The sequence below is a fragment of the Xiphophorus maculatus genome, chromosome 7 (genome assembly GCF_002775205.1).
Source record: "Xiphophorus maculatus strain JP 163 A chromosome 7, X_maculatus-5.0-male, whole genome shotgun sequence".
In the NCBI taxonomy this organism is placed as follows: Eukaryota; Metazoa; Chordata; class Actinopteri; order Cyprinodontiformes; family Poeciliidae; genus Xiphophorus; species Xiphophorus maculatus.
In genome coordinates, this window is record NC_036449.1 from 23,760,727 (window position 1) to 23,774,012 (window position 13,286).

At 35.6% G+C, this 13,286-nt stretch overlaps 1 protein-coding gene across 2 annotated transcripts in view; it reads right to left on the bottom strand.

Moving 5' to 3' along the window:
* Nucleotides 1-13,286, bottom strand: part of lrp1b (LDL receptor related protein 1B) — a 320,393-nt gene that overhangs the window by 153,699 nt on the left and 153,408 nt on the right. For both annotated transcript variants that reach the window (XM_023337136.1, XM_023337135.1), the window contains exons 8-12: nucleotides 11,883-12,105; nucleotides 9,145-9,337; nucleotides 8,862-9,005; nucleotides 3,072-3,308; nucleotides 2,471-2,651 (exon numbers count right to left, since the gene is read on the bottom strand). In XM_023337136.1, the coding sequence (XP_023192904.1) occupies nucleotides 2,471-2,651; nucleotides 3,072-3,308; nucleotides 8,862-9,005; nucleotides 9,145-9,337; nucleotides 11,883-12,105 (978 nt within the window). The remainder of the gene's footprint in view (nucleotides 1-2,470; nucleotides 2,652-3,071; nucleotides 3,309-8,861; nucleotides 9,006-9,144; nucleotides 9,338-11,882; nucleotides 12,106-13,286) is intronic.

The window sequence follows — 13,286 nt, forward strand, 5'->3', positions numbered from 1 at the left end:
CTGCAGTGGAGAAATCTGTAGGAGAAGTGCAACCAATTCATGTGAAAAGAGCCTTCCAGCTGAGCAGATAGAGATCAAACAACTGCCGGGGTTCTGTCTGAATGTTCGCTCACAAGCCTAAAACTAGCTTTTCTAATCACCTGTGCTGTCAATGGGAGGGTCAGTATAAAAGTTATTAATCCCCAAACAAAGAAAAAGATAACATAATCATTTGTCTGCAACTGAAAATCTGTCTGTATTTATTTTTCTTATGTTACAAGTTTAGGGCTCCATTTACTGTATGAATGTAACTTTGCTTTTAAACCATGCAGTCAGTTTTAAATGTAAGAATGAAGAAGTTAGTGGTGGGGTACAAGTTCCCAAAACTGTGAAAAAAAGCAATATGCTACAAAATGTTTGGAACAATGCCCTGAGGCTTGAAAACTAATCTCTGACTGCTATGGATTCAGTGGGTGGTAATACGATTTAAGCCTTAAAGTGTTAATCCTTAAGATCCTTAAGACACTCAATGAATTGCAGTTTTGCAGCATAATGTCTGTATGCTAATTACCACCTTTGCTGGCAAAAACCAACATTGATGAATCCAAACAGGAACTCCGATGTGATCTATGAAGGCTGCAGAGAAGAAGCCGGCAAACTGAAAATTTGGTTACCAAGTTTTCAAGTGTGGAGCAAATAGTTTCTTTTTGTAAAAGTTTTTCCTTTAAAAAGCAAATGCTGTCATTTGCTCATGTACAAGTCAATTTTTCGAAAACCTTTCATGTGACCTACTACTTGGTCAAAGGTCAGTACAAAAGTTTTAAAAATATGATGGTTTCCAGGATTAATCCTGAAAGTAATTACATTGGAAGCAACAGGGAGAAATGTGTTTAAATTTGACATTTTAAAGAACAGTGCTGAAAGCAGCAATAAAAATATCACTCCCACGATTTATTCAATAACAATACTTCCTTTGTAACAAAGACACAGCAAGTTAAAATACAAGAAAACCAGTGGGTGTTGTAACATTCATAGTGTCTCTTCAATACATGCTAAGGAAAAGAAAAACAATTCTTTTAACATATATTTGCTTTGTTTAGGGAATTCAAGTTATTTGTTTAGTTAAAGAACTTCTGGTAAATTATTAGCTTCAAGCTGCACTGTAGGGATTTCTATAGATTTACTTTCACATGTCTGTTCTAAAGTTCTTTTCATGACAGACTGCTGTAAAAAAAAAAGAAGTACTCTCAAACAAATATTTTTATACATGTACAGTGTTTTCCACAATTGACACCCACCTTGTAGATATGTGTCCAATGTCTTCACAAGATATGAAAAACCCAGGCACTTTTATTTAGTAATGTATGTGATACTGTTTACTTGATTCATGGAATCATTAAGTATTTCCACATGCCCATCAGCTGCTTGAAAAAATACTTTTCTGTTCAGACATCACAGATATAAGCACGTGGAGCTGGCTAAAATCTACTGAGATGTTAAATAGAAAGATAAAACAAAAAATTAACTTTTCAATAATAAACACTAGTAGGTCATTTTGCAAAAGTCTAAACATACTGTAAATATGTTGAGAGAGAAACACTTTATGGTACCTGTTAAGTCAGGTGGAGGATCTGTAATGCTTTGGGCCTATTTATTTCTGTTTTTAAGTATGTATGGCATCATAAACTATTTGAAGTACCAGGGATTTTGTGTCTTAATTGTGTCTTTCAGAATAATGGTCCTAAACATATAGCCAGATCAGAAGGGAACTGACTCATCGGACTCAGGCTTTTAGCAGTCATAACAGCAGGAGTGCCAATACGTGTGGCATCAGAGATTTCGCTAAAAACATATTTCCAAGTATGGGATTTGGCTCAGTTTATGATTAAATATTCTAAAATTAAATTATTTTTCTGTAATTCACAAGGGATTATGCCACCGCTACAAAATTTCAAAGGCTTTTGATAACTCTTTACATGTTGCTTTCAGTGGCTGACTTAGCACTAAGGTTAAAAAAAGTGCTAGACTATATTAAATTTTAAACATAAAGAAGCAAACCATATTTGATGATCCTTAAGATTACTACAATCAGTACATTACAACTAAGTACTTAATTCAACGTAACTATCATAACATTACTCTATAAATATCAACAATAGGATGGCTAATACAATAGATTATACAAGAATGCCATAGTTAATCCTTTAACTGGCGGCAAAAAAGGCAGAGTATTCAAACAAACTAGATGTGTCCCACGGATGGGATACTGCAAGTTAAGGGGTTAAGGAGAGTTAAGTAATATTGCCTGCTCATGTTATTTTGTTTTAACTTAAATGTACTTAAATGGCTCGAGAGTCATACAACCATGCAATTCAAGAATTCAGTTAAGCAGTCACACAGCCATGCAATTCAAGAATTCGGTTAAGCATGCTTTATAAATCAACCCTAGATAAACATTCTGACCTTACCAGTATATGGTTTGAGAGTTTACCTGTTCAGAGGATCAACTACGATTGCTCTAGGGTGTGACATGTTTCCTTCCAACAGTGTCTTTCTGGTTTGAGAGGCTCTCTCCAGCCTGGCAACACTGATCGTCTTCCTGTAGCCATCGTTGGTCCAGTATAAATTATTTCCAATCCAGTCCACAGAAATACCCTCAACATTATCGAGTTCTAGAACAAAGTCAGCACCACAAAATATGATAGACATTTCTCTTTTTTTTTTCTGAGAATTTTCAAAACATACAATTAATGAAACAGATAATCATACATGTGTCAATATATTTTCATTGTACATACAGTAATCATAACCTAAAAATAGTTGCAAGTGTTATTTTTTGCTCTACACTTAAGAAGCAGACTCATTTATATCCCCTTATCATCCCATATATTATATGTGTGAGATTTTTATTGCCTAAAAACGAGAAAAGATATAAAAAGATATTTGAAGTGCAGTTTATTTTAGTAGCACAGATGTGCAAAAGCTATTTTATGACCATAGACATAACAGAGAATAGGGTCTTTTAAAAAGTACAATGAACCTGACTTACAAAAGAAAAAATAATCCAAAAGATACAAGAAACATTGACTCACCATCTTTGAGAATTGTCTCCCTGCTACTTCCATCTATGTTTTGACGACCAATGAGGAAACTGGTGGTGTCAGCAAAGTAAATGTGTCCCATTTCTGCATGGTAGTCTATGGCTCGCGGATTGACAAGGTCTTCAATAGGTACCATGTGCTCGTCACCAGACTTGATGTTCATATCCAGGCCACGAATGACCCCAGGACGCCCCTTACCATAGAAGAGGAAGAAATCGTTTTTGGGCTCTACAAAGCAAGAAAGGACAGACCTTTTTTTTACTGTTATTGTCAATTAATTGGTCTAATTCATCAGTGCTGATCCGTGCATTAAACCCACTTAACAACCACATTGTTCTTATATGTTTTGCAAGTCCAAAGCCATCTATTCACCCTAATGGAGCCAGTAATCAGTGCCAATGACTCTACTCACCACCCTCAATCACGCCCTCACTGCAAAACTGCCACGAGAATAAAAGTAATGAATTACTTTAGCAAACATTCAATTGCAATGCTTACCTTGGCTATGAATAGTGTTTCTAATCTAAATAACATGGTGTTCTGTAAGAAAAACAAACAGAAGTCTGGAGCTGAGGGACTTCCTCAGTGGCATCTTTGTGTCGCATGGGGATTGTGTATACTCGAAACCTTGAGGAACCTCTAGAGAGGAAGAATAAGGAATGAAGTAGGCCTTCCACTGAGAGAAGCAGACCTCTCTCCAGTCTCACCTACTACCCAAGAGACAAGGATGCTGGAGGTGAGGACCACACATGCCTCAGTTCAATTTATCATTTTTGTAAGAGAGAGACCAACTAACCAGGAGGCAATTAAGCACTGCTAGAGACCCAGATATCAAACTCTAACAGTGACTGCTGTATGAAAAACTACATCATTTAACAAAAAAATCTCATTATGCTTTAGGAGATGAAGAGCAAGAGAGAGATAGTTGATGTCATCAGAACATCCACTAGAGAGGAATAAATCAAACATGTCATGCAAAAGCTCCCAAAGCTCCATTACTCTGATCGAAATCTTGTAGGCGCCCAAATTGTGTCATCAATTTGATCTTCGGCTTTTATTGTCATCTACACAATGTCCAACAATTGATCAGAGCAGCCCACAAATGCAGGAAAACTTAAACCCTCATTATGGCAATAATCTATCAGGCGTCCCAACAGGTCGATAGGACAACGTCACACTCGCATAAAGCTGTTTTCGCCTGCCCTCATCTTTATAACTGTCAGCCCAAGGCTCTGCCTGCACATAGCCAGCTCTATTATGACACATGACCTTCACAGGGACAAAAAAAAAAAACAACAACAAACAACAGTAATCTTGGGCTGAATTCTCTTATTTATATTTAAAAGGAGCTACTGTCATAGAAAGATGACAAAAAAGATGTATGAAAATGCTTCCTTCTTTCCATCCATCCATCCGTCCATCCATCCATCCATCCATCCATCCATCCATCCATCCATCCATCCATCCATCCATCCATCCATGTCACACTAGATTACTTAGGAATTTATTTAACATTATTATACATTATCCCAATAATGAAATTCATAGACAGGTGTTTGGCTGTTAAGAATGATAAAAAGCCAATACAAAAAGGCAATAAAAACTTCAATCTGAAAACAACTGCAAGCAGAGATGGAACTGATGGCTTGCATTATTTTCATCAGATGCTCATACTTGGATTAAAGTTTAAAGCTACAGTCGAAGCTTGATAGAAAGTCCTTCTGATAGCCTCATGAACTGTCTGCTGCTCTTCATATCTTCCTTCAGAGAAACGTTTGTGGTGAGAATGAGAAAAAATACATGATTTTTTTATGTGCTTTGTGCAAACATTTAGTGTTAGAAGTTCTGTCAGATTATTACAGTGAAATGCGGGAGAGAACTCTAAGAAGCAAGAGTCGGTGCTTTACAGAAAAATAACACGGAACCTCCACAGACAGCAGAAAGACCAATTGAAACATAGAAAGTCATTTTATTTACTTTTTTGCATTGAAATATTTAGAATCGGGCAACTTTCACAGCCTGCTGGAGGCCTCAGGCAAAAAGCACAATACTTACATTATGAAAAGTGCACAGAGACACTAGATTTCTAATTAGCAATGCCAACGCAGTACTAACTGTTCTAAACATGATTACAAAAATTTTTTGGAAAGCAGTTTAGAACATTTGAACCAATATTACTGCTTGAGGACAAAAACATGAGGAATGCACACACCAATTCTCTTTCAGTATGGGTGTGTGCATCCATGGTTGGGCTGGTGACCTATCCAGGGTGATGACCCCGCCTCTCACTTGTTGACCACTGGAGATGGGCACCAGCACCCCTGGTGACCCAACTAGGGATAAGGGTGTAAGATAATGGATGGATGCCAAAGATTGCAATTTTCTGGCCGATCCCAGATCACTAATCTTTAAAAAGCCTGACCTGCTGGTTCCAATTTTGTCCGATACCAATTTTTGTTTTTGTCTGAAATGTCACTAAATATAGTAAGAAAGTCACTAAGTTGGTAATAGCAGTTGCTATACAAGTTTGGGGCAGTTATTAATTTTAGGGGACACTTACTTTTTTCACATGTGGACCATCTTTTTTTTTCTCCTTAATACATGGAATCCTCATTTGAAAGGTGTTTTTTTAGTGTTCTGGTGAAAAAAATAATCAAATCTATAGGTAAATATTTTTTCACTGCACTGTAGATTTTCAGAAAATATAAAACATACATAAAGTATTTAAGATGACGCTATATGTGTTTGGAAAGTAATTTACTAATTAAAAGAGTAAAAATATAGCAGATTTAATCATAAAGCACAAGGAAGTGCATAATAATGAACAAAGAAGGATCAAAGAGAAACATCTGCTGCACTTGTCAGTCCTAATTATTGTTAACATTAAAATATATTTCACCCTGAATTAAATAATCAACATACAGTATGCCTGCCGTTGCTCCAACTTGAATCTATAAAACTATTCGTAGCATGAACACATCTTAATGGTACAGTATATGTCAGGACCTTTAAAAATCCCAACCTAGTTTTTGAAGCTAAAACATTACGGTAACTGAAGTTTATCCAAGGCTAGCGTTCATTGTTTCAAGAGAAAACATTGTGTAATTATCCCAGGAACAGCATCTCACTAGTCAGGTCAAGCTGAATAGCCAGAGCTCAATGAATAAGAGACAAGTGGAAGAATCTTAATTCACTGCAAGTATCTTCGTGTTATTCACAGCAGAATGAGATTTTTAAAAGATTCAGCAAATCTTCCTAATCATATGAGAACTAGAGCAAAAAATAGTGTTGCAATGAAAAAATTCTGCATGTTTAACAATTTCATTGCAACATAAATACAACACACCTGTTGCCTCCGGTCTCGTCATAAGAGACTAAAAAAGTCTCATAGGTCATTGTGGCCTGCCTGAAAGCCCCCAAGAAATGGCACAGGTCATGTTTTTGTTACAGTAACAGGCAGACCAACTCCTTAAGATATCTAGAGATAGATACAGATAGGTAATGATTGTAGCATATACTCTGCTACAATTATTACATTATTGTTTAATTGTTAGAGATAGTACACAAAGAAGTCATTTTTAATAATGTCTAAATAGTCAAGTATGTGTTTCCACTACATAATTTCATAAAATAGAAAGATTAAAAAAAAAGAAAAGAAAAATATTTAATTATGCTTTATGTGTATTTGGGATGATGGCACCACAATAAGCTCAACAATAGAGCTGATGAGCTGAATTTATTAAACACTATGGCAGACAAACAAAATTTGACAGCACTGACTCTAAAGCATTCTCTTTTCAGTATAGCATAACTGTTTATAATCCTGTTATTAATTTTTCATCAGATTGTTATGTTGTTGTTTTTTTTGTTTGTTTTTTTACAATTTCTGCTTGTGAATTGAGCAAGAAACATCAGCCGGACAGTTTTTTAGGGATACTTTGGTTGAATCAAGTTGAAAAAACAAGCTTGATATGGTTTCTACTAAGTGTTACGCTGCTAAAAGTAGCCATCAGAGTACAAATAAGTCACATTCTAATAAGTGCATTCTAATTATGAAGGGATGGGTAAGACATTTTCGTCCACATTACTGTAACTCACTGGATATTTTTCTCTTTTTCTAATCATTGTCTGTAAATCTAAAAGATGACTCTGCATGAAAATCCCAGATCACATCTAAAGTACTCAGACCAGCCACTCTAACACCAACAAGTCACTTGATATGGGTAGGGAGGAGTGCCAAATATAATAAAAAATTTAACATATAAAATTATTATTTAAATGTGTTATTTTTTAAAACTACAAATGAATACATAATTTATTAAATATAGACCTAATTAATGTGCCTCAATTAAATGTATTGATTTAATTTAAAAAACTAGATATAATTATTTCATGACTTAAATTATTATGTTCCTGTGCTGAAGGAGGTCATGAATTAAAATAAACCGTCAACTTCACCATCAAACTCAGTGGGTGGGATTAGGATTGCTTCTATATTATAATTGGTTAAGACAACTTCTCCCATGTTTTCTTTAGCTTAGAGGTCGATATATTTGCTGGAAAGCGCAAAAATAACATATTTAAATTTTTGCAATTTTTGCAAAACTCTGGGTGAGCAACTCCAGCCTCTATTTCCCTAGTTTGGTCTGAAATATCTCTAATAAGTTCACAAAAAAGCACTAGCCGTCGTAGCGAGTGGGTGGAGCCAACATTGATCCCGACTGAAGTCTGTGGCAGCTTTTTCCATGCAGTACCTCAGTAAGCTCTCTTGTGAACTTATTAGAGGTATTTCAGTACAAACTAGACATATAGAGTCTGGAGTATTGCTTGCCCAGAGTTTGTAATAAATAAATTACAACAATTTGTTGACGTCATTTTCAAACTTACAGTAAAAATATTTACCCAGAGTCAAAGCAAACTTGGAAGAAGTTGTATAAACTTGCTGCTTGAAAGAGCAAATCAGATGTCAGGATCCCTACAGAAGCAGGCCTACTACCACCTGCTGAGTTTGATGGAAAGGTGACAGTTTAAATGAATTCTTGCTTTGCTTCACTACAGGAAAAATAAATAATTTATTAAAACATGCAATAATTATATCTGGTTTTTAAAATAAAATGTAGACATTTAATAGAGGCACATATAATTAATTCTATATTTAATGAATTATTTATGGATGACATTCTAGCTTTAATAAATTAATGACACATTTAAATAAGCATTTCATAAGTTATTTTTTTAGTATAATTTGGCACTTTTCACTCTCCATAACTTGAATATTCCCATTATAATGACTGATTTGAACTTCAGTAGTCTGTCTTTTCAAATCATGGCTATATACACCTTTTGAAAACATTTCAAAAGGTGTATATAATAGTGTCTGGTTACGGTATTATCTGATTCCATCACCCTAAATAGCGGTCTGCCACTACAATGACACTGGATGCAATCTACTTTAGCTCATTAGCTCATTGGAAACAATTTCTCTCTCTCTGACTGCCAAATGAAAGATTGTTTTCTTACATCTTGTCTTTTTCGTTAAATGGAATGATGGTGATAGGATAGGCTTTTCATGATGGGGCTAACTGGTAGGATTGCGGTCATTACAAGTCTGTCTATTAATTTCACTAAGATTTGGATACAAGGTTTGGCTTTACAGAATAAAATTTAACAATTGCGAAAACTTATTAAAAACTAAAAGACAACTGACTATCATTTGAATACCCTATCGCTTAGTAACACCTTAAAGTGATTTATGGAGAAAAAAGGAAAATGTGTACTAACTTTTACAAGATGTTCCATCAAAACCAAGTCTGTAGCCAATACGGCAGCGGCAGGATCTAGACTTGTAACTTCCACTCAGAAGGCAAATCTGAGAACATCCTCCTGGCTTTCCATATGAATCCATTTCACATGCATGGCTCCTGACTGGGGAAAAATACGAAAGACCAAAACTAATGTTGTATGCCACAAAAGTACTTTTTTTCTAGTGTACACCTTGTGAGTCACGGATGGTAGACTGTGACACATACTTGCACATGTTTACTTATTGGAAAATGTCCTTTACCTTTCGGTTGAGCGAGTTTGTGGTAAACACGCAGGGCTCTAGAATTCCCCAGGCTGGCTAATGTCCTGCTCTCTGCTGTGATGTTGAACCTGTTCACCTGCAGCAACTCCACAGATGAACTCTCCTCTAAAGGGGCAGAGTGCAGGGCGTAGAGGTAGTCCTCAAACACAGCCAATGCATATACGTATGACACCTGAAACATAAGAAAAAGCCAATTTGTCTTTTTTTTAAACATAAGTCAAACCACAAAAGGAAAAAGAAAACAACAAAGCAGATTCAATATGAGCTGTATCCCAAGCATGCATCAAGCACAGGAGAGATGGGAAATGGAGGTGTGGTCGTCTACTACACTTGGCAGCCTGTCCACGGTCAAAAGCTGGACTCCACTGGGAGACTGCTGGCCCTGACACAACCACCCTCCATGCTACATTTAGCAGGCTGACACCTACACAAAGCAACATGGCTGGATGAGCTATGTTCACAGGAAATACACCTAGGCTCACTGCCCCACACCTTTACATCAGGGGCATTGAGAAACATGTTTCAGGAAAAAAATATAACAAATTAACCCACTCGTCCATCTCTCTGTCTGTGGAATTTAGCTTCAACACTAAATTGATCTACTACCAAGTAGATCTTAAACAGCTTCTTACAAAGAAAATGTTCCATCACTGGATACTTAAAAAAAAAAATAAAAGAATTCAAACAAATTAAAAATTAACTTTATTGAAATTTGATTTCATTGTTTTAATAACATTTTTGCTTTCCTTTCAAAAAGTAAAGTTGGATGTTGTTTTTATGCTAAAAGCCAAGAACACAGGAAGCATGTCAGTACAGACGAAAAGTGAAAAGTTGACATTCAGTCACCCTGGGCATGAATGTCATTAATTTGTGGGCCTTTTAAGGATGCATTTGAAACATTCTGTTCAGGGTCAAAATTACAGTATATCTGCAGGCATAAATATGTGTATGCACCCACAGTAATATTTGCATAGAAAATTCTCATACAGACTCTCTTCGATCAAATTCTTTTCGTAACTTTCAAAATGCTTCTGGCACAATTCTGACTGAATGTTTGGCCTCGATTCTTTGTTTGAATTTGTAGAGTTTATTCAAATTTGTTGATTTTTATGGGGCAAACCTAATTTTCAATCAAGTCAAAACCCATTCAGTAAGGTTGAGGGTTGGGTTTTGGATGTTTGGATAAAACAATTAGTCAACAAAATCTATGCTTGCAAAAAATATTTATTTTTTTTGCAAGCAGGCACCAATAAAGGAAAAAATTGGTCATACGTAAGGTTGGACTAAAATCTGCGACTGCACACTTGGCCAAGAAAAAAAAAACTTTTTTAAAGAGAAGTTTTACTCTCAGACCAAGCAAAGACTGAGTTATCTGGCAAGAGTAACAACATGTATTTTTGGAGTAACTGAATTGAAGCTTTTAAGGTTCAATTCTTGACACTGTACCAGTTGTCAAGCATTTTGATGACACTGTCATTGCTGTGAGTGTGTTTTGATGCCTGAGGTTTTGTTGTGTTACAAAAGGTGGATAGAATAATCATGAACAGGGAATAACAAACAGGTCTATGATTCCAAACCCTAGAAAGCAGTGGATGATAGTTGAATGACAGGTCCTTGCCAGGATATCCACCAATCTCAATCATGTGCCATGAAAAACGGGAAAAATAACCACCTCTAGTTGAGAATTATGTTAAGGTGTATTTGTATAAATGACATCTGATCAAATATTATTTGGGGATGTATTTTTATATTTAAGCCTTTGTGTGTCATTCTGTAATAGATGTGATTAGACAGAGCCAAATACTGCAGCCAGTACTTGGTGTAAAATTATTTGAAGTTCTTGTTCTATTCTGCCAATAACCATACTGCTACAAACATTAAAACCTTCCAAATGGACAAAGGCCCTAAACTAGCAATGCCAAGTGAGTGTGTATTCACTAGCACAATAAGCCCGACTTATAAACTAAGCATTGTTAAGTTGCATAAAACAGTAATATTTTATCAAAAGCTCAGTCCAAAATTGGAAACGTTGAGTAACATCATTAAAAATATGAATGAGTTTAATGTCAAATTAAGTCTAATAAAAAATAAAAGAGTAAAGAGGCAGCTTGTTAACATGAACACAAAATGCACAGTCTAGGAGAAAAAAATTGAGGCTCTGTATGACATTTGATATGCAGATCCAATGGCATTAAGATCCTCAGTCTAATGAGGGCACAAGCAAATGTGAACAAGGCAATATCATCCAAAGAACACCTGCATACATAATAAAGTGCTAAGATGTATGTTCTTTTTTTCCTCATAAAGGCTGAATTTCTCATCCACGTTGGTGGCAATGGCCTTTTAATGAATAATCATAATTTGCAATTAAAGGGGCTTAAAAGTGTACTACAGGGGAGAGACTATTGATATGCTCATCTCGAAGACTGCTCCACGTGTGACTCAGTTCTTTCTATTTAATAAAACATCAAGGTTTCAAAAGACCTTTTCTATGAAAATGAAGAGTGAATTAAAACCCCAGACACTGAATGTACCACCTGCCTCGTATCATGGTGCCCAAATGAAAAAAATACCCAAGAACTCTGTCATGTCATAATTTGACTTTCTCAAGGGAAGAGAAATGCATTGCTGTAAAGAAAAGCCCTAACATTTATCTAAAATGGCTCCTTAAATGTAGAAGGAAAAAAGCTGTGCTTACAGTAAAATGTGACACTCACTTGGATGCCATGGATAATGGTGTGCCTGTTCCTGCCATGGTAATCCACAACGTCAATGTAATCCAGGTAGGCATCTGCCCAATAAACAAGCTTCTTGATCATATCCAATGCGACAGCAGTGGGCTGCTCCATTTTATAATCCACTAGTCGGGTCCGGTTAGAGCCATCCATGTTGCACCTCTCAAGCTTGGCCACATTCCCATAGTCTGTGATGAACAGCATTCTAGAGAAGAACAGAGACAAATGTCAACTCAAATTACATTCATTTTTTATGGATACTTTGTGTTGGTTAGTGTAAGCCAACAGATGTAATAGCACCTTGCATTATATAAACTTTGAATAGATATGTTCAAATAGTTCTGTTTAGTTTTAATAGATGGGGAAAACCCTGCCACTTAAAACCAGATCTGCTACCTGAAAGGAAACATGTATGTGTGATAAGGCTCTTATAGATTAACTTAGGTCACAAGTTAACATTTGACATAATGCTTCAAAGTGTTCATTTAGCCTTAAAAAATATAAATGTCATAATTAGAAACTAATAAGTAAAGAAAATAGGAGGCAAAAGACAGAAAATCCATAAAGACGGATTAAGTACAGAATTAACACACATATTTAAAAAACAGAATTTGATTTCTGTAGATATTGTAAGCTTATGATTTTGTTTATACAGTGCCACTTATTTGTAGTGATAGATGACAGATGAAACAATCCTCTCCCATGCTACTACTAATACACAATTTACAGCAACGCAAATTATTTTAGTACAGAAATATTGTTGCCGCAATATAGTGTAGTTTTGGCTTTTTCATAAAATGGAATGCAAATTGCTAAAAAAAGACAACTTACTCTTTAACTCACCTCACCCTTTTACATAGAAGAAGGGGTTGTATCAAGCTGCTCATGCCTGTTTAGTACTAGTACATTCTGTTGCACAACTAGCTTAAGTAGGTATGTTGTTTTTAACTTTTTTGTACAAGCACTTTGAATTGTCTTTGGCTGAAAGGTGCTATATAAATAAAGTTGCCTTGCCTTAATCTCTGGCTTGATAAATTGGTGCGTTCTTGTTTTCAACTTTAAACATGACCAGAACTGTTTTCACAAAGACAACAGGTAAGGGCTCATATATACTAACAACCAATCAAAATGTGAGAACAATGTCTAAAAACCAGGTCAGTTATGTTTTTGGTCTAATTCAAGAAAGAAAAAATAAACAATAAAAACCCTGAGCTTTGACACAAATAACATGTGTTATTATTATCTTCCCACTGTTTAGATTTGATATCAACTTTTGTGGCATTTAAATAATTTCTGTGAAATATAAGGGACGATGTTCTGACTATCATGAGATATGATCATGAGATATGGATCACCACTAAGAGAATGAAATGCTGGTTGCAACTG